The 20,956-nt window shown below is 46.8% G+C and overlaps 1 protein-coding gene across 10 annotated transcripts in view; it reads right to left on the bottom strand.

The window, feature by feature from the left end:
• The window catches only part of KLHL3 (kelch like family member 3), a 56,127-nt gene that overhangs the window by 25,748 nt on the left and 9,423 nt on the right, over positions 1–20,956 (bottom strand). For 7 of the 10 annotated variants that reach the window (XR_009959860.1, XM_062586979.1, XM_062586980.1 and 4 more), the window contains 3 exons: positions 16,021–16,137; positions 13,110–13,216; positions 7,516–7,637 (listed from right to left, as the gene is read on the bottom strand). Coding sequence is in view for 9 of the 10 variants with exons in the window: in XM_062586979.1 (XP_062442963.1) it covers positions 7,516–7,637; positions 13,110–13,216; positions 16,021–16,137 (346 nt within the window). In the remaining variant the exon portion in view is untranslated. Of the gene's footprint in view, positions 1–7,515; positions 7,638–13,109; positions 13,217–16,020; positions 16,138–16,230; positions 16,279–20,956 lie in introns of those variants that run through there. The other 3 variants (XM_062586987.1, XM_062586985.1, XM_062586986.1) reach the window with 3 other exon arrangements.

Genomic DNA, 20,956 nt, shown 5'->3' with positions numbered 1-20,956 from the left:
AACCTCCAGGAGGTTTTTAGGTATAGCAAGGCTCTCTGGAAAAATGCAGTAAACTCTGGACATTTCAGTCCTGTAGTTCACTGCTGCGCCTGCACATGAAGTACTCCTTTGTACCTGTAATACTAAAGTGTAAAAAAGCGAGACAAAATCATGTCAGGAATGTGACATCTGCTGGAAAGAACATCTGAGGCCAGCAAGTAAGAAAAAGGAAGTAAAAAATAAAGTCAGTCTGGATGTTACAGCTCATGACATCAGCAATTTCCTTTCTAACAGTCTTACAACAACTGCGGACGTTTCTTATTCCAGCTTTTCTACAACTCTGGCTGGTTCACACATGTCCTTCTAACCAGGCATCTGCGCTCACCATCTAAACATAGATTTCCGGAAAATTATTTCCGACTGAAAAACCAAGTGATCGTTAAACAAAACAAACAGGTTAACAATCTTCACCACCCGGAGCTCAGTGGGGCAGAGAAGCGGAAAAGATGTTCCTTCTCCCGCCTCCCTCTGCCTCCCCAGCACGCCTGCCGCCCATCACAGGAGAACTGCAGGGAACTCGCAATGTGCCCTGAGATGTTTTCTAAGCCACCGATGCATTCCAAAATCCAGCCCAGCTGTAGGTTTTGCAGCTGCCCCAATAGGCAACAATAAAATAAAGAAATCAATTAACCTATGAGCCCATTTTGGCTCAAACATCTTGATGCCAGGAGGAGATTAGTTTGTGCTTTTAATTAAATCAAGATAACAATGCTCCTGCATTTCTGAAACCTAGCAGTGAAAAGCTTTCTACTCTGGCTGAACCATCTCCTTTTATCAGTAGAAAGGTAAGCACCTGACTTGCATAAGAAGTTGGATCCTTGCAAACCCTCTATGGCAATACATGAGCCAGGCTTCCTGCCTGCAGTCCTGAGCGATCAAGGGCACACCAATGCAAATGCGAGTGCACAGAGTAGCTCAAGTGCTTTGGGATACTGCCTCTAAGGCTCCCTCTGCCATCACCGACTACCCGCACACGACAGCCTCTTGGACATCCTGAAGCCAGGAGTACAGTCGCATGCTGGCTTGAGAAGTCAGAGTAGAAAGTGCCTTATTCCACTATAATTAATAGCGAAGGGCCATTTCCATCTAACACTTTTTGAAATAGGATATAAATAGCCTGCCTATCAACAGATGAGTGGATTTTCTCTTTTTCATTTCCCAGCTGCACTTCTCACCGCTCATCTTGTTTTTCGCCAGGGAGGGTGAAAAGCAAGCAGAGGATATCCGCTAGCACAAGCTGTGTTTCCTTCAGCAATAACAAGAGGAAATGCCCTGCCTAAACATGTAGCAGGACCAAACTGCAACTCCACTAATATCCAGGCAAGCTGCTACATTTGGGTCCAGATTTGGCTCTTAATCCTTGAATTCCAACCACTGCGAACAATTTAGAGAAAGCACATACCAGTCTGCTGGCTCCTCTACTAGATCAGCCTCCTTACCAAAATCTAACTATCTTTCGAAACTATATTAAAATTATTTACTGAAACTGACTTCTTTGCTAAACAAATTATGTCCAGAACTCATCTGTGGTATTAAACAGCAATAACAATCTATTTTACCGGAAACGCGCTCTCCCTCTGCAAACTCTGTACCTATCTCGTTTTATAGAACATTGCCCACGCAACCAAATACTTTTATAAACCTTTGAACTAGAGACATCTTTCAACCAAAACCTAGGACGTGAGCTGGGCTGCAGAGACCAGAGCAGTTCCCTGCTCTGCAGCACCCCATCCCGTCACCTCGGGCAGGAGGCACGCTCCATGCCACCATTCCTCCTCCGTAAAACGGGAAGAATTACATTTCCCCAGGGCAGCAAGAATAGCTATATTACAGCTTATAAACAGCTTTGACAATCTGTTCAGACTGGAAATCGAACAAGGATTTACATATAAGCCTTCACACAGCACATCCACGGCCACAGCTGGGGCTGAACATCTGCACAGACTTGTCCAACAGCTTCCCGGGGAAACAGCGACCAGAGAAATAAATGGATCTCGTGCCTGCAAGGCAGGTTAACTGAACAGCCCCAAACTGCACGTGGAATGGAGATAAAATTCCACTATTCTAATGTGACTTTTTAGCATAAGGCAGGCAATTAGGCTGTGTCACCCCACAGCCGCTCCGCGGCCAGCGCTGAGGGTGAAGAACAGCGCCTCTATTTAAATGCTCTGCCTGGGGCGAGACAGCAAAGGCAGGAGGCACTCACGGCCGAGAGCCACCAAACACCTCCGGCAGCAGACTTAAGCAGCGATGCAGAGGCAAGACAGAAAAAATGGGAGCTGCTGGCAACGTCACCTGCTCGTTCCTAACCTACCATCTCCAACTTCCCAGCAGAGCACAGCTATAACTGCTTTAATACATAAAAGAAGGCATTACAGCTGTGGCGAGGGCTCTCTAGTACTCCGGACAGGAGGAAATGCAAGGCAAGGATCTTTTGCAGAAGGGAGAAAACAGCCCCGATTTATTATAGCTCCTAAAGCTGAGCTGAAAAGGCTCTATGCCTCGCCCTTGGCTTTTGCTTTCCATAGCTACAGCTTTTGGAAAGAACGCGGGGAAAAGAAAATGACCCATTTGTCACCCCTTTATTTTAGCAAAATCAAAACAGCATCTGTCCTGGATACACTCCCTGCTTTGTTTGGAAGTCATAAAGTCCTCAGGGTAACCTGAAGTGCAGGGCACATCCAAAAGGGAATTGCTACAGATTTGAAGTTTTCTTCCCCACTTCTTAAGCTATTTTTTGTTATTATTATGTCTGCAAAGCTGACAGTTCCAACACCTAGTTCCAGCTGAGCAGCTGATTTCTAGACAGATTTTTCCATTCGCTTTCTGCATGAGCCAGCCTGTGGCTAGAATAGCAGGACACACCAGACGCGTGGTATCCTGCGCTTCATTAGCAGGAGTTCAATCATGAAATCAGGTTAATCGGGACTTTTCCCAGGGAGTCATTACAACTCTAATAGTAATGATTTTCTTGTTTGGCATTGTAATGCTCAGGCTGCCTGCAGGTAATTAAGTGCCATTAGCAAGGATCAGTGCCCACCAACACGCTGAACAGGGACTGCATCCATGGTCCACAACCAGAGGTCTAGGAGTCTTCACCAGAGCTCCTAGGAGGATGCAAGGCCTCCTCACAAGTCTCCTGGTTCACCAGCATGACCAGCCTGATCACAGAAAAACGTGTGATCTTCACAGTCTTCAGCACGATTTCTTTTGAGATGAACTCACCAAGAAGCTTGCATGTCCACTCGGAGGCTGACGTGCACACAATACAACATGTTTTCCGTGCAGAGTTGCCTGCCTCCTGGTTTCTGGATGGGTTTTGGTCTGAAGTGGGAACTCATGCATTTTCACAACTCTTTTGCCCTCCTGCCTTCACTAACAGGCTCTGCAAAAGCAAAATGTCTAGCGCAGGCTCAAGAGAACAACTTGTTCCTGGAGAGGAACTCCATACACACAACTGCTTCGATTCTTGGGTCACTGAAAAATAGTTTGGGACTGAATAACAGCTGTTGAATTTTTTCATCCGTTTTCTGTGCTTCCCCTCCCCATAATATTTGCTCACGGATGAAAAGCCTTATTTTTACAGCCTAAGTACAAAACACCTCTCTGAATGACAGGCGCTCAGCCTACATCCTACCAGCAGCTCAACACCAGCCCGCTGTGACCCAGTGCTGCTGGCACAAGAGCTCTTGGGATATATTCACCGCAATACATCTTCTGCCAAACACATAACGAGGACACAGAGAGCCAGCAAAAGCAGCCAGCCACTCACCTGCCTCAGAAGCATGGTAGTGTCAACACGTCCAAGTCTCCAACTACACGGCAAAATAATTTTCTAGCATGCTCTTAGGGAACTGTGCCTGCTTGCTAAACATCAGCTCAAGCATAACAGCTTTGGGCCCTTCACGATGTTCGGGTCAACGCTCAACAAGGTCAAGCAGCTCTGCAGAGAAAGCTGGTGGCACTTTAATTCCCTAGTCGGGCTGCACTTCAGCTCTATTCAGGAAAGTCACGTTGAGCCTTTTCTCAATTGCTGGACTTTGCTCCCAACACCCTCCCCCGAGCTGGCAGGTTTGACATGAGTGGTAGAAAGCAAGCAGCAATGCAGCCACTTCAGCTTCAAAATCAGAATTTAACTGAAAAATCCAATGCGCTGGCACATTAAAACTGCCAGCTTTTACGTACAGATACATAGTACCAGACCCTGGGCTTGGTTCAGATGTAAGCATATGGTTTCCACTGAAGCCAACCAGGGCTGCACACAAGCATCTGTGAACCTCTCCAAGCTGCTCACTTTAGTTTTCCTCACTTTTACAGAAACTGCATGGTAAAATGTTCTTCCCAATAAATTGATCAAGCTCCATCTTCAAATTAGATCCTTCTGTCATGCATGTGAACCAGATGTCTTTACAGCTACCCTGATAAGCGGGGCAGGGAGGAACAGCAGAAGACAGCAGGGATGGAAATCCCCAAATGGATTTTCCTCAGGCTAGTCCATGACCACCACAAAGACAGAAATTCTTGCTCTGCCCCATGCCTTCCGAACAAGCAGGAGTTGAAATCCCAAACGTGTGTTCAGAGGCAAAACACCTTTCAGCATAGGAGACTTTCAACTTTCCACCATCCTCAAACCATTCTACTACCAAGTCTATTGCCTTGAAATCCCTCTTTGAAGAACAAGCTCCAAAATAAAGTAGAATTGAGCTGGTCAGGGCAATTCTCACCCACATAACTCTGCTCAGTTACCATCCTTTAGCAATCTTCTCTTGTAATTTCAATAAAGAAATTAATTGGCACCAGTACCCAGGAATTGCTTCTTCCAGCTGTTGAAGAAGTCTGTAAAACCAGGCACTGAAATGGCACTGCAGCAGAGAACTCGGGAGATACCGGCTGGGGAAGGAGAACGTCTTATTTTTGCTCAAGCAAGACAGCAAACAAACATTTCACAGTGGGGAAAAAAAAATCCTGAAACAATGCAAACAGACACCATGAAGGCATCCTCCCGGCTGGACAGCTGACACGGTGCTGTACAGCAGGAGGATGGGCAACATAAAAGACCAAAACTGCTCACTTCTGTCAAAGACTGACACTGCTAATCCAAAGTGCAAGCAGCGAGAAGCTGAACCCCTCGTTATTGGTGTCATTTGCCTTCACTAATGTGAACCTTTCCAACGAATCATAAAATATTCTTTTTCTGTGAACTCCTTCTGAGGCCACACAAGAAACCCTACAGTAGATATTAACCTATTTATTCTGTTTTAGTCAGTGGCAAAAGAGCTGGAGACAGAATGGAGATTTCTCTTTAAACCTTCTATTGATTGGTTTCTTCATCGAATCATATTAAATTCCACAGCACATTTTCAACACGGGTATTTTTAACACACAGTAAAACTTAAAGTAGTCAGTTAATCTCATTTTAGATCAGCTTCATTTCTTAGCTCTCATGAATTATCTTACCTCCAGTATAAAGAGTTATTCACAGAGTGGTTATTTAAATTAATCACGTAGAGAAAGGGCCTGCTTTATTAGATCAGGAAAAAGCTCTACTCCTAAATCTCAGTATTCACCAGACTCCTATTTTTGATCTGTCAGAGCAACTGGAGTCAAAATACAAAGACAAGGCTCTTTGCACAGCCCTAGGCCATCAGAAAGCAGACTTTGGTTAGATTTTACTTAAAAAAAAAAAAAAAAAGAAAGAAAAAAAAAGGTTGTTTTCTGTTTGAACAGAAAAGGTATCACTCGGACTTCTTGGGGCACATCCATCCTGTCAATTAAGAGCAGGATGGACTTGGATCCCAGGCCAGATCCAGCCCCCCCATGCTGTTTATTTGCAGGTGCAGCTGGAGTTGAGTGTTGAAATGCTCGCGCGGGGAAAAGCTAAGGCGTGCCTACTAACTTAAAGCAAGCTCCATTCAATCCAGACTGATGAAATCCAGAATGCCAGATGGTATCCTGAGCTCTGCGCTTCCCACGTGCCGAGTGGGTGCTTTTAGGCCAACTAACAACCAGCAGGGTAGAAGGAAAGCATACGTTTCAGATGACACTTGGATATAGTCTTCATATTTCCTATGGGAAGGAAAACCAGCTCGACAGCATGCAAACTGCATTTTGCTTTCAGCAATGGAAGACCCTAGAGGTCTAAGGAACTTCATCTTGGTTTGCTGCTAGGAATTACGGAAGCAATGTAGTATTTCAGCTCCTTATGAGCCTGCACATACTCTGTAATTAAAGGTGGGCTGCACACTGGACAGCTAGTCAAAGTGACTTGCAGCAGGGTTTGAACCCTCAGCTTCTTGCTGTAAGACCACCATCCTCTCTATCAATACTCCAGCTTAGTGCCCTGCTTGAAGCATCATGGGAGGGTCATCAGGGTCCACACTCCTAGAGGGATGCAAACAAGCACTACGTTCTGAGCACAAATCAGAATATGCCAGGAAGTCAAGTGTGTAAAACCAAAGGGCAGAAAGGGAGAGAAAAGACACCCAGATTTAGACTACAGCAAATGAAATAAGGCTTAGATTAAAAGGCAGACATATCTCAGAGTTTTGCCCAAGATCATGCAGGAAGAACTACACGTTACAAGAGAGCAAGCACCTGAAACTTGCACCTTCTCCAGGGGAAGGAAGAGAGAAGGTGCTCAAGGAGCAGCTCCCATATGCAACCAGAACCTGATTCCAAGCAGTAAAGGGTTGAAGCAATAAAGACTGTTGATGCTCTGTCCAATATCCAACTCACAAAGAGGAAGACAAACTCATATTGCCACTTGCAAACAAAAACAGGGAATAACTGAAAAGCACGTCTGCACACAAGCTCCCAGCACCCTCTCCAGAATCCAGTGACTAAGTGCACAGCTGTTTTCTTACGATAAAGCACAGTGAAAGAAAAAGCCTTACGAGCTTATATACAGTCACAGCCATGCAACAGACAACAAAACACTCTTGAGCATCCTGCTTTATCTGTAGACTGCCTTTCAAATACTCTTTCCACTTCTAGATAAATATTTACCTCAAAGAACTTCAAGACGGAGCACACACATACAAAGAAAGGAAGATTGCTTTCATTTTAACAACATATTCTACTCAAAGCTCTGCCAAACAATTCAAACTCCCCAGAAGAATTTAAAAACTAACAGCCAGATTTTTCTGTCATGACCTTAAAACAGCTATTTGACTTGCTGCTTGTTCGAGTATATTTTGACCTCCGACAGACTGACCCACAAGTCATCACAGCTCCTTGGAAGGCAAATGCCTAATCTCATTGCAAGAGCATGATGTGAAAACTAAATGCAACATGACTTAAGCACAGAGAAAGCAGCAAAGTGCCTCAAGACTAAGCAGAGAGTGGAAGTAGCTCTTTTCAAGCTCAACCTTTTACTTTCTGCAGCCTGAAGAGATCACTCGCCCTAAAAGTACCCATATCTTTGAGTTTCAAGCTTTTTAACTTCAGTTTCCAAGGAAGCTGTTGAACCAGACTTACCTGCACATTCTCTTCTGTGACCTCTATCTCAGCTGTGTAGATGTAATCAATCAGCTTCCTCAGTGTTTGCCCATCAACGTCTTTTATTTCAATCTTCTTGGCTTTACTTTCAGACATGTCTCCTGCAATTCATTTCAAAAGCACAGTTAGAGTTTGCTCTGAAAGTCCTGTTTTCAGGCCCTGGCTCCCCAAACATCCAGCATATATTTCTGGTATCTCACTAAGACACTACCTTGATGCTATCCCTGACCATCTAAGGGCAACAAGCAAGATTCTCAGAAGCCTCTTAATGCCACCTAATAAATGCCTCATACATTTAGAGACAGCAGCCTAAGTCAATAAACCCAACGGGTTGATTCAGAGGAAGGCAGCTAAATATTTCTCTGGCCAAATTAAAGCAAACGTTTCCCTGTGTTTAGCCAATCTACCCCATACTGAGAGCTTTCCTTCTGCTCCACAGCCCATAAACCTTTTCTGATATCCCTCTTAACAACTGGAATTTGCAAACACACATAGATGAAAAAGTTGCCGCAGCTAGATTGGGCTGCTTGGTGGTACACCCTACAAAGAACGCAAAGTAGTTCCTAAAGAAAAAGGGTTGTGCTATCTCAAACCTGCCAAGGAAAACAAGCGTACATGTCAGCAGTTACACACCATGTGCTTCAAGTTTCTCTTCCAAATTATCCTGCTGTAACTTGTTCACACAGTTATGCCTTATGAAAGGCATCTGTGGCTAAAGATGTACTGCTCATCTGTCTCCTTCCCAGCCTCACAGCTCAGAGGCAGCCTTTGCATCCAAACCATATCCTTCCTCCAAATACCTAACTTAAACCCCCCCAAAACAAAGAAACACACGCTCTAGAGCTATACACGTAAAATCTGTATCTGTCTAAAAGCCTATGCATGAACCTCATGCTTTACGCACACTTCTCCCACCCCTATGGCCAACGTTGAGCCTAACACTGTGCAGCAACTACATGCACACACCTTGCGTGCACTAAGAGCACCTCGCAGTAGTAAATGCATACTGTGGGAAGGACACGAAGGGCTCCCGGGGCCCCTCTTTTAATGTCCACACACAGCAACATCCCACATTCCAGGTTTTAATCAGCAGAATCTCGAAGAACCACAGGAACGGAAGAACAAACTCCAAATGGAAGAAAACAATAAATGCAAAAATAAAGCTAAACAAAGGAGAGCTTGAAGAAGTGTCAATTCTTGAACCAGGGCATGAATAATCACTACTTTAAGAAATCTGGTGACTCAGTATTGCTGTGGGATTAAGAGGAAAAATACTTTCTGCAGCCTATGCGAGAAGCAATTACAGCCCACACCTCTGCAAAGCACACAGCAAGATGTGGCCAGGAACATCAAGTGCGCAGCACAGGATGCTAGAGGTGGCCAAGCTTGAGCAAAAATCTGCATCCCAGAAACAAAACTTTGCTGGTTTCACTTGTGCCAGTAAATAGGTAAGTAACAGGAGTGGAGTTCCTGTTAGTATCATAAGTATCAGAAGAGCCAACAGCACCTTAAGGGAAACAGGCTGAAGCAGTATTTGCTCCAAATCCCATTTTTAAAATTAGCTAATAGAGTTTTATCCAGAGAAGCGCATGAATAGATATGTACGAGTACAAAGGAATAACTGGCCTACATCTGTGATGCCTTCAAAGCAGGTATGACTTTTAATTGATGGAATAAGCATCATCTCCTTCACGCACCTCCACTCCCAAAGTAGCAACCTTCCTGAGATGAGAGGGATTCTGAAAACAGGTCAGTCGACAGCAGCCTAAATGGAGTCTGGAGCTGCTTTAAGGAGTTCCCAGATAAAAGCCCGTGCCTGTATTTGTGCATCTGAGCAGGCAAGAAGCAGAGCAGAGCAGCCAGAGCACGAACACGTTCATTGAAACCAGAGATGCACAGGAGACATCCAGACTCACTCACGCAGCGATCGATACAGAAATAGCTTGGAGGGACCGATCCGATAACATCATCTGTCTTTGTGGCACTCATGTGACACAGCCAACAAAAATAAAGCCTGTGTGGGCCTCCACACCCACCAGCAAGCTGCTAACCCTGCGTGCTAACGTCCTCCGCTCCCTCCAGCCTGGTAACGTTCCCGTGCACAGTCACGGAGCAGAGCCTCACGCGCTCCACTCCGCCCCACGGCGAGGAGACGCGGCGGTGGGATCCAGCCCCTTGAGCCGCGCCGGCCCAGCCGCGTGCCCGCGGCTCGTCGGAAGATGCCACTCCTGCCGCGTCTCCCAGGCTGCACGGCAAGGAAGCGGCTGAAGACAGCCCACGCGCTGGACGGGAGAGGGCAACCAACGCTCCCACCTACCTCTGCACCCAGACCAATGCACCGGCCGCCTCCAAAGTGCCACCACGGACATCCAAATGACCAAGTGAATTAAGGCATCTCATCTCCCGTCCCTTTTTAAAGAAAGCGAACAAGTTTAAAAGCAAAAGAACCCAACCCCTAACGGATCTCTGACAGGTCGGCCTCGAGCCTCGCTCGGTCGGCAGGTCAAAGCACCAGCGTCATCCGGCACACGTACGGGTTGCGCCGAGAAACAAACCGGTGCAGGGCTTCACTGCGCGAGGCGCCGGCACAAACCCCATCCCAGAGGCTAAACAGAAGCCACGAATAAAGACAGGAGGGAGCAAAGACGAGCCGAACAGCCAGGCTCTTCTCCAAGTTTGCCGCTCTCCAGGGAACGCACTTTGCGGACACCCGCCCCTCACGCAAACAAGCCCTCCGCACGTCATGCTGAACACCCAGCGCTGCTTTCTCTGCTCCCTTTCTTCTTTACGTCGTCTTTTCCTCCCGACAGCAGCCCAGCCAGCTTCTCTTTCTTGCTTCGTCGCAAGACAGACTACAGCAAACCCGCAGGGGCTCGCGGCGCCGTGTTTACCCAGCGCGGCAGCTTGCCCGGCTCTGTGTTTACCGTGCTCCCCGGGCGCTTTCTGGTTCGCAGCTACAGCTTTTGTCGTTCTCCGAGATAGAGAGATGTGCTGCCGGAGGGGAACACCCAGGCGTATCGCGGAGCACCAGAGCAGTCCTGCGCGTGCCGTGGAGCGCGCTTCGAAGCCGGGCGTGAGACCTAAGGTCCCGCCGCCCGCCCCTGCACATCGCGCAGGACCAGTCCCAACCGCATCTCCGAAGCATCTGCCATCCTTTCCGATCGCAGTTTCTTTTGGATGGATGGAAATCACTGCCGCCATCACCTCTGCGGAATGGGGCCAGCAACGGTGCAGACCACCTTCCACCAGAAATGTTCTAAAAAAACGCGAAGGAGAGACACTGAAGTGGGAACTACCAGGTCTAGACTCCCCTTCTGTACTAGAAAGTACAAATGGAAGATATGCCTGTTTATTTTAAGTCAAGCCAAACAGCCAAGGCTGCTTTTAAAAGAAATACCTAACCAGAGGACACTAGAGGGTATAGAAAAGGTGACAAGGTCATCACAAGGTCATTCATTAATTCAAACACAAGCCTGATCTCAAGACAAGGGATGCAGAGCAACCATCAGACGAAGGTTTGCTGATCTCAGTCTGGTTCCTCCCATTCGCAGCTTTATGCTGAGCTTGGGCTCCTCTCTTCCCTTCCGTACCTTGCTCCCAGGTGCGTGGTTCCTCCAGTAAATGGTTCAACCTGACTAGGACACCGTGGGACCCCTCTGCTGCTACCACTGGTGCAGCACACATCCTGCAAAGACACCCACAGCACAGCTGCCAAGTTCTATTTCTCATCTGCAATATAAGAAACCTGAACTAACAGCCAAGCTGTGATTTTAAAACATCATCCTCCTGCAAGCGACATAACACACAGCGGGAAGGAGATGAAGCATCCACAGCTTTTTCAACCACAAGACCCAGAATCAGAAGCGTACCAAGAACCAGCTTTTGCATGACCTGCTGCTCAGAGTATTATGTAATGGGGAGATGGCTGGAGCTGCCAGAGCAGTACCGGAGCCAGAGGTAGCCGGAGTAGCAGCCGCATGACCACGGTACCCGATTACTGTTTAACTCGCAGCATGAAGCATTACCAGGCCCAGAGAAATCCAGCATGGACACACCAGCACAGGCCCTGCCCGCACCCAGGGAGGTCACTGTCCCGCTCGGCTGACCTCCAAGCATCAGAGGGCTTTCCCAAGAATTTTTACTTATCAGGATTGAACATCACAGAGACCAGCCAATCCATCGTTCATGCCCAATTTCAAGACACACTTCCAGCTGCCTGGGAAGCACCAGCACTTTGCAGCTTGGAAGTCTGGTGAAGCAAATAAAGCCATTGTGGCAAACCTCAGATCTTGTCTAACATTCAGACATCTGTTTATGCCCAAGCGTTACCTGCTTGTACAGATTAAATACCCTAATTGCACCCAATCCCTCTTTTTGCAGTCAAAACGGTATTCTTTCTGCCACATTTTCTGTCTCTCTCCATTACAGAGCAGGGAAAAAGGACTCCCAAATGACAAGCTTTTTCCTGAAAAATACTGCATTCTGCTCCCAGCAAAACAAACCAAACAAGGCCCAACTCCATGGCTTTTAAAAGGAAGAAGCATCCACCCAGCTCCTGAGTCTCTCTGAAAGGGGCTTCCTCCTTCCCCAGGCCACAGACCAAGGAACACAGAAATCAGAGTAAAATCTCATTTATGCACAATAGTCCATGAGGCTGAAGCTGGGGAACAAAATAACCATTCCATGGAACGTACATTCATTTTCTTGGTAATTGGTTATAGTTTCCCTCCTGGAAAGGAGGGCAGGGAAAAGGAAAGGAAACTACGGAGCTCCCAAGCAGACAGAAACTTTGCTAGAGCAACTTCAGAGTGTTGGTCATTCCTTGCTATTGGCATGGCTCTTTCAGCTGCCCCCTCCAGGCACAGCCTCTAAAGAGCATCCCCAATAGGGACCATGTGATCAGAGCACAAATTTTGCTGTCTTCTTCCCTTCACACCGAGGTTGCATCTGCCATTAGCACATAGAGGGTTGCAACAGTGGAGCCTGCAGAAAGGGAGAGCTGGTAATATGCAGCGCGACCTAGAGAACAACAGCCTTATTTTGGGCAGTAGCAAAAAGTGCCATTGGAGATCAAACATCCATGACTGTGAACAAGCATCTGCAGGGCTAGGGCTTGAAACTACAGCTTCCGTGCCAGCAACTTCTTTGATGTGCACCATGAAAGTTTAAGGCATGGCACACGTGCTTGATGTTAACAATGTGTTTTCATGAGTTCAAATTCTTTTTAAGGAAAAGGGGAGAAGAGGGAAAAAAAGAACAACAAAAAACAGCAAGCCAAACCTCATGGTAGTCCCCCTGTGACCCATAGGGTACAGATTCCTTCATACCCATAACACCCAGCCTCACTGACCCTGCCTCAGTGAAATTAGCCAAAAGATGACCAAGAACATCCATCAAGTGTAACAAACTGCAGATCTAACTCTATTTCTTCTCTTCCATGGAAATCCCCTCTCTAGAGGCCCATGCCTACTTCCTCTGCTGCAGGTCCTTCCACAGAGACACAGTCACGAGTCTCTCAAAATCTGCAATGGCCCGTTCAGCCCGAGTGCAGTGATTGCTGTAGAGAAGAGTACCTGTAAACATGGCACAAAAATAAGGGCTGCAGGCCGCAAGGACCACCCGGTGGGCTTCCATCTCCACAGTTTCAGCCACAATCACCACATCACAGAGGAGTCGCTTGCTGGAAAAACACCAGAAAAGACAAACGTCATTTCAGAACTCCCGGTCGTACAAAAAGCTACGTCAATACATTCTGAAAAAAAGAACCCAAAAATCCTACCACTTCAGACAAGGTACCTGAGCCATAATTAGAAACTGAAGCTTCAGCCAAATCCCAGTGGAAGGTCCTCTTAGCCTTTAACTACCAGCTCCTACCAGTGTTTGTCTACAAAGCAAATCCAGCATCCTTCCAGCGCTGCAGCCTTGCTTGCTGTGGGGCTGCAGCTGTTCTGTTTCAAAATAAACAATTTGGAAGCCAAACTAAACATACCTGCTTCCCAAAGAACAGATGGGTAAAGGGACTCTCTCCGTCTATGAAAATAGTAGGGCTCACAGAAGGTACAGAAGAGCTTAAGAGCTTGGGTAGTCCTCAAGGCAAGTACTGGTAGATCTCTAAAACAAGATGCAGCCACTCAAACCTCATCCTGTCCTGCGCAGCACAGAGGGCTTCCCCATCGTCCTCCCCAAGGGAACAGTCCATCACTAGAGTTTATCAGCGGTCCTGACAAAACTTAAGTTTACCATATGAATTAGGCTGGGATTAAGAGTCACCGAGATAAAACAAGGGGTTCCAAACAGAAACCAAAACACTTCTGAGTTTCCCCCACCGACTAACTGAAGAGCTTTGGCAAAGTCACTTCATTAATCAGTGACCTTTTCTACCAGCCCCGTGTATGTCCTTTGAGGATTCATTCGTTAATGTTTGCACAGGACTTCTGCGATGCAGACAGCTAGAAGTGCTCAGCCTCCCAATAAGTTGGTTTAAGATCTCTGAGCATACAAATGCAAAATAAGGGTGTTCTTTTCAAATGTCAAGCCTGAAAAAAGATCAGAGTCAGTAAATCTAGGTGTTGCCTTCTCTTTGGAATTACTTATCACAATGCTGCATTTTGTTTCCCTTTAGGAAGCTGCATACCAAATAAATATGCATAGATCTTCTAACAGACTAGGTATGTCTCCCTCCTCTCCTCCACGCATTGAAACACAAACAAAATTGTGAAACAGAGGGTTATAGTTGGAAAATGGGAGGGGAAAAAAAGCAGGAACAGATAGCCTGTGCTCTGCACTTACCAGGTTTGGCACGGACGATGGTAAGCAGGGGAGATTTTTAATGGTCACTTAATAGAGGCTTTCTCATTCCCTTCAGCTTATCTATATTCATCTGAAGTGTCTCTCATGAAAATTAGTTTGATTTATATTTGGAAGTTAAGCAGTTCAAGTGAACAACTGATAGCAAATCAGTTAAAGATTTATCAAGATTTTTCTAGACCTTCTCAAGGCATTAGAATTGAAGCACTATTATTCGAGGTAGCTATTAACACTGATTGTTGACAGCTTAACTGATTGCCAAGTTCAATGCACAATACACAGACATGGGAACCGCTTATTTGAGAACAGCGGCAGGAGCTGAGAAAAGGAGTGCATCTTGGGGGGGTGGAAGAAAAAAATCCAATAATAAACAGGTGCTTTAGGGCAACTTCAACCTTATGCATTATAACTTTGCAGTATTGCACAAGATCTAGCTAAATACAGACACGTTGTCAGTCTCCAGCTATTCCCACCACGCTTCAATTAACAAAGGAATAATAGCAGCACAATAGATTTCTGAATATAGCTGCACAGACCTCTATTTTCAGGTCTTTTGCTCTCAGTGCAAAGAGAGGACTAGAGGGATGCCAAGAGGAAAACATATTCAGCTTTACATAATTGTTACAAAGGAAAGATATTTCCATTTTCTGCTCCTTATGCACCAGCTGAGAATTGCTGTCAAACATCTGTGGAGGGAGACATTTCTAATCCTTCTCTGCGCTGGAGAAATGCGTGTATTAGGGAAGCACTTAATCCACAGAAGAGAGCTGGCTCTTACAGCACCTTTCAAGTACTTAGAGCATGCAGCAGCGGAGCGTGTTACCCGCTCTCACCGTAACATCTGCATAGCGAGGCAGCACGCATGTCCGTGTGTTAGGAACAGAGGAATTCTTTCAAAAATTGTGCTTTTAAGTCTCTGTTTGAATGGTAAGGGGCTCAAATGAACTAGCTGGAAAGAGCTGAGTGAACTTCTACGTGGTTCAAGGGATCCTAACAGCCAAGAAACAACTGGGATTTAACCACTGCCACCACACAGCTGACGCAACGACAGACGTTTCTTAAGGAACGTGTCTGCCGAGATTTCTTCAGCCGTCCTTCTCCCTGTACCCACGTGGGTGTGCAAAGACACCGCAGTGCTCTCCTTTAGCCAATACCAGGATTTCAAATTAACAAATAAGGGTCTAGCATTCTGAGGGGGTTTCCACAACCCCCCGACTTGGGGCGCGAAGCCCAAAGCGAGCGACACCGTGAGTCAGCAAGAGTAAGAACAGCGCCTTAGGAGCCCTTCACCTGTAATTACGCGGTGTCTTAATGTCTGTAGTACTCTCTGCTGCTGATTTTCAGACTATTAGCGCAGTCAAGAACGTAGTTCACAGCTGAACTCGCTGTAAGTAATGGAAAACACCAGACGACTCATCATTCGCAAACGGAGGATACTGCTCCGAGGGCGGTTTTGAGACAGCTGCCATCAGAGACGGGCAGGCCCGACACCGCACCGCAGCGCCGACCGGCTGCGTTTTAGCTGCCCCTTCCTGCTTGTCCATCCACAGCCCCCGGGCAAGCGTTAGCTGGGACAGAGGTGGCCCAGATTTCTTCCAAGTCTCCCAGCAGCCCTCCCGCTCCCACCAGCGTCTCTCCGATAAACCGCGGAGGAGGCCCGGCGAGGCCGGAGCGTACCTCCGTAACTCGTTCATGACCTTGAACGCCTTCCTCATGTGCGAGGGGTTGACCGTCACCGGGCGCTGCTCCTTCTCATCTTCGGCTGCCTCGGAGGACCGCGAACTCTGCTTAATGCTAAGGGAAAAAAAAAAAAAGTTTGATTTAATGACACTTAAAAAAAAAAAAAAAAAAGATTCATAAAGCGGCCGCGCGGGGCAGCGCACGCACGGGGTTATCTGCCGTGTGCTGCCCGCGCGAGGAGCGACAGCAAAGGCAGCTACCTCCGCACGGACGCCGAAAGCCGACCAGCCCCCACGTCCATCAGCAGGGAGGAAAAGGGAAAAGCACCAAGCTCTCGGGGACAAAGCGCGGCCTTACGGGCTTCGGTCCAGGAAAGCAACGTAAAGTGGAAACTCAAGCCAAAAACGTAATTGCCTCGCTGAATAGAAATAGACTTCAGCGCTGAGAACTACACGGGCAGCACGGATCCTTTAGCATCCGCGTGGAGAAGCAGAAGTTTAGCTTTCCGATCCCCACCCGAACAGCACAAGGGTACAAACGCACGCCTGCTACCTCCTCCCGCAGAGGCGAGTCCAGAAAGGACCTTTAAAAGCACCGGTGCAGCTGCCAGAGCGTTAGCTTCCCGCGTTTCCATCCTAGAAATAGGTCTGCTCAATGTCACTGAAACACCTAGAAAGGATTATTAAGCTAGAATTTCCTATCGGGACTGCACGCTATGTAGGTAAAGTCGAATCAGATGCACCCAATCACATGCTGCATTTAACGAGGCCAACAGGTGCCTAAGGCACAAGCACGTCCCCGCTGCTCTGTGCCGAGAGCATCCGGCATCGACATAAGGTCAATAGATCTACCTCCGTGATCTGAAAGTGCATGAAATCACTCGGAGCAAAAGGTTTCCATCGGCGGGGGGAGCAAAAAACAAAACAAAAAACAAAACAAAAACAAAAAAAAAACAAACAAAAAAAAAAAAACAAGCAAAACCAGTCCAAAACACCAGTGCAAATCAGTGGTTTTTAAGCAGATAAACTTTCCCTCGCAGCATGCCGGTGCCCAGCCTCTGAAAGCACAAGCAACTTCGCTGAACTTTCGGTCTCCAAAGCTGAAACACCTACAGGAAGCCAGCAAAAAAAAAAAAAAAAAAAGGAGAGAGAGAGCAAATAAATAAAAGAGCGAAACCAAAAGAGGGAGGCAGCAGACATCTGCACGCAGGGCTCCAGGCGGGAGCAGCCGGGCCCCCGCAACCCGCTGCTTTCCCTCCCGCTCAAGGACGGACCTTACAGGATCCAAAATTAACTGATGCAAGCAAAAATCATGAGGTTTCTTGAAGAAAAGCAGGCTACCGAGATTTATCTACTAGCATTCCAGCGCTGGAGACCAAAGATTCCTATTTCCAACCGGCAGGAGATGCGGTTCAAAGGAGCCAGCAAGTTTCACTGAATACCGAAAGTAAACGCCAGATCGACCAGCCTTCATAAAGCTGCAACTCTATCAGCATTCGTCAGTAGGCTTCAAAAGCAAACACTTTGCTTGGGAATTTAAAAAAAAAAAAAAAAAAAAAGATAAAAAGATTGAGTGCTCCCAAAAAGCAGGAACGGTAACTTTTTAAAGAGCATCCCAAAAGATGCCCTCACACTTGCCAGCAAGGGTGGATTTTGGACTTTACCAAATACTTAAAGGCTCACCATCGAGAAGGTCTGCACAGTCTGGTTTACAACTTGATTCAAAAAAAAAAAAAAAAAAAAAAAAAGAAAGAAAGAAAGAAAGAAAGAAAGAAAAAAGAAAGAAAGAAAGAAAGAAAAAAGAATGAGGACATGCTATTTAAAGTTTTTCCAAATGACTCATGTAAAAAATACATAAAAAAAATTAACAGCTAAGTGCCTTTAACTCATATTTCAGACTGACTCAGCTTCCATAGTGTTTTGGGTTTTTTTTTTTTTTTTTTTTTTTTAAAAAAAAACATTAACACAGTGAGGACAGTGAGATTTCCCACCACCATTCATGCGCTCTCCCATACCACTGACATTTCCACCATAAAACTGCAAGAACCGAAGCGATCCAAGCAAATGCAATGTGCCACAAAGCAAAAGCTACCCGGAGAAGACAAAAATAACACATTACATAATACTTTTCTAAGTTGTTGTTTCCTACAACACTGGGAATTGTTCTACTTGGGAATTACTCCAGTATTTTGCTAAAGGAACAAAGGAAGAAGAAAGCGCAAAGCGCTCTGCTCAGAGGTACGGCTGGGAAAGCCGGGACACGCAGGGGTCCCCGTGCTCTGCAATCAGACGTCCTTTCCCCCAAGCACTTTCACGCTGGAGCAGTGATGTCCTCCTACACCAGCAGGACTCGCTGCCTGGGTGCCAGCAGCAATTTGTTCTATTCCTGGGCCATCCGAGGCCACGGACAAACAATTTAGTCTCTCTGGACCGGATTAACAAGGTTGTTACGGGCACAGCAGGATCCTCGCAAGATGAGCACAGAGGCGGAGCGCCAGCCCCCCCCCCCCATCACACCTCCGGCACGGTCCTCCTTTCAACACTGCCCCGCGTGAAAGGGATGAACCTGATTCCAGAGTCCCAAATTACATCAGGGAAGCTAATCAGAAGCCCCTTTACATCACCGGCCTCCTCTCGAGGACGTGACAGATGCGCTAGCGGGGCTCGGCTCGAGCTACCTGCAGGCGAGCAGCAGGTCCCGCCTGAGCCCCGGCTGTATACCAACCAGCAGGAAGGTATTTTAGAAACCCATAACCCGTAGCTCTGCTGCACGCATGCATTAGCTATAAAGTTGGGTTGCCTTAGTTACCAGCAGTAATTACAGATGTCTTTGTAGATTATGAGGAAGAATAAAAGCTTTCCTTAAAGCTAAATTGTCCCCTTGGAAGACTATTACGGTGCAGAGAGCTGGTAAACCCCAGGAATGAAAATCCTGACTCTGCCAGCAATCAATCCTACCACTCACTTCACTGGAGCCAGAAGTTCACCCCCAAGAAACAGCAGTTTTCTAATGAGCTTTCCTTTAGCGGTGGACAGGATGGGCTTCAGCTCACACGTTTGGGGGAAGGTTCTCAGGGCCCAGCTCCTGACCTTCACACGGAGACCACGAGTGTCTCTCCTGCACCTCGACCATGCACCACGCTCTCGTGTTGGGCTGCGTTGCACCACCCCGGGGCTGACCCAGGTGTCAGCTGAGCTCCCCAGGAAGAGGGAGGCAGCACAGGGCCACCAAGGCTGGAGCTGCTGGGGCACCTCAGCGCTCTGCCCCCAGCGCTGCCCTCTCACACGCCACGGGACTCGTGGACCTGCACACCTCCGCGGGGTCGGACAGCCCCGCCACCAGCGCCGGAGGCACGGGAAGGGAGCAGCCGCCGTGGCCCCCAACGCTGGGATCGGGGCAGGGGGTCCGTCCCCTCCAAGCACCAAGAGGTTTTTGCCGCCCAAGGTGGAGAACCACGCGAGCATCCTTCTCAGTGGAGGTCCGCACAAAGTGCTCGGTGTAGAGCAGCACGCACGTGCTGCTTTCCAAACGGCTTCAGCTCCCCGGGGGCCGAAGAGTTCGGAAACCCGGCCGCCTCTTACGGCACAAAAAACCCAGAGGAAAACAGGCAGCGGCGTGCAGTAGTTACCTGCTTGCTCTCGCGTACTGATGCTTTGGAAAGGGCAGAGCTAAGGTTACTCGGACATCCTGAACTGGCCTTTTTCCCGGACCTTTTTATGTTCAGTTAAAAGCCAAGCGACATCTTAACTAGGAACATCCTAAGCCTGCAGCACTGCTTTGGGGGATACGCTACAAACATCACTGCGGTCTTCACGTTCTGACAGGTTCGACGTCGTTCTGATCCAAAACCTCAGAAGATACCCAATAGCTGTTGCCAAACTTCAAAGCTGAAATGCTTCTACTAAGATAAGGGAAGACCAAAATATTAATTTAGGCTTAACAGAATGGAAAAAAAGAGTGAGTTTTACTTTCAATTATTTTTTTTTTCAATGCAGAATTAGTAACAAAAATCAAAAGCACATTATGCCCCACGGTTCCATCCCTCTACTCAGACATATGAACAAAGTAAGAAAAGGATGTCAGTGTAATGGCATATTTATAAAATCCCAGTTTCTAGAATTTTCTTAGGTATATATAAAGATGTTTTTTAAAAAATGCAATTGAGGGAGTTTAAATACCCAGAGAGATGGATTTGATAGGCTTTCAGAGCAACCTACTATCATTAAAATGTTAGAGGAAGCATAATAGAAAGGATTTTTCTTGTTTTGATAATAGTACTAATTTACAATTTAGTTAGGGGATTTTTTTCAGTGCCCATATCAACACTGAAGCATTAGTTGAGTAAAATATGTAATTGGCACACAACAGACGCCAAAGGTAATGTTTACATCAAGGGAGATTTCAGAAGAAATGCAGACATCGGGTATTACTGAGGGAAAAAAAAAAAGTTCTGACCGTAACAGAACCAACATAAAGTAATTCAAAGATAACATCACTTGGCTTTCTAAAGCAAATATTGTATTTCTCAGACAAATACTACAACTAGATTGGCACCATTTAAAGACCTATTTAAAATTACAAGTTTTTATAATTCTTTAACCAAAAATAAACATTCTTTTTTTTCTTTCCTTTCTAAAATCAAATTGAGAACCGCAGCACATGCACCCAACCATACAGCGTTACGGAAACTCCCCCTGAAATCAAAGTCCCTATCAGCAGGGGTAAAAGCAAATGATTATGATTCTGCAATAATTTCTTGCTAAATGTGAACGTTTGAGGTTTAACCCCCCCCTCTTCTGCAACTGCTTCTGTGCATGTGGGTTATAACCCGGGCACGTGAGCCCACGGGGCAGCTCCGATGTGGAAGTTATCAGGATATTAAGTCCTGGCAAGCCTGGAAGCCAAGACAGCAGGGATCCAAGCACCAATCCTG

Source organism: Rhea pennata, chromosome 14 (genome assembly GCF_028389875.1).
Source record: "Rhea pennata isolate bPtePen1 chromosome 14, bPtePen1.pri, whole genome shotgun sequence".
Classification (NCBI taxonomy): Eukaryota; Metazoa; Chordata; class Aves; order Rheiformes; family Rheidae; genus Rhea; species Rhea pennata.
Note: the sequence above shows the minus strand (reverse complement) of the source record. Positions and strands in the feature narration are given on the sequence as shown.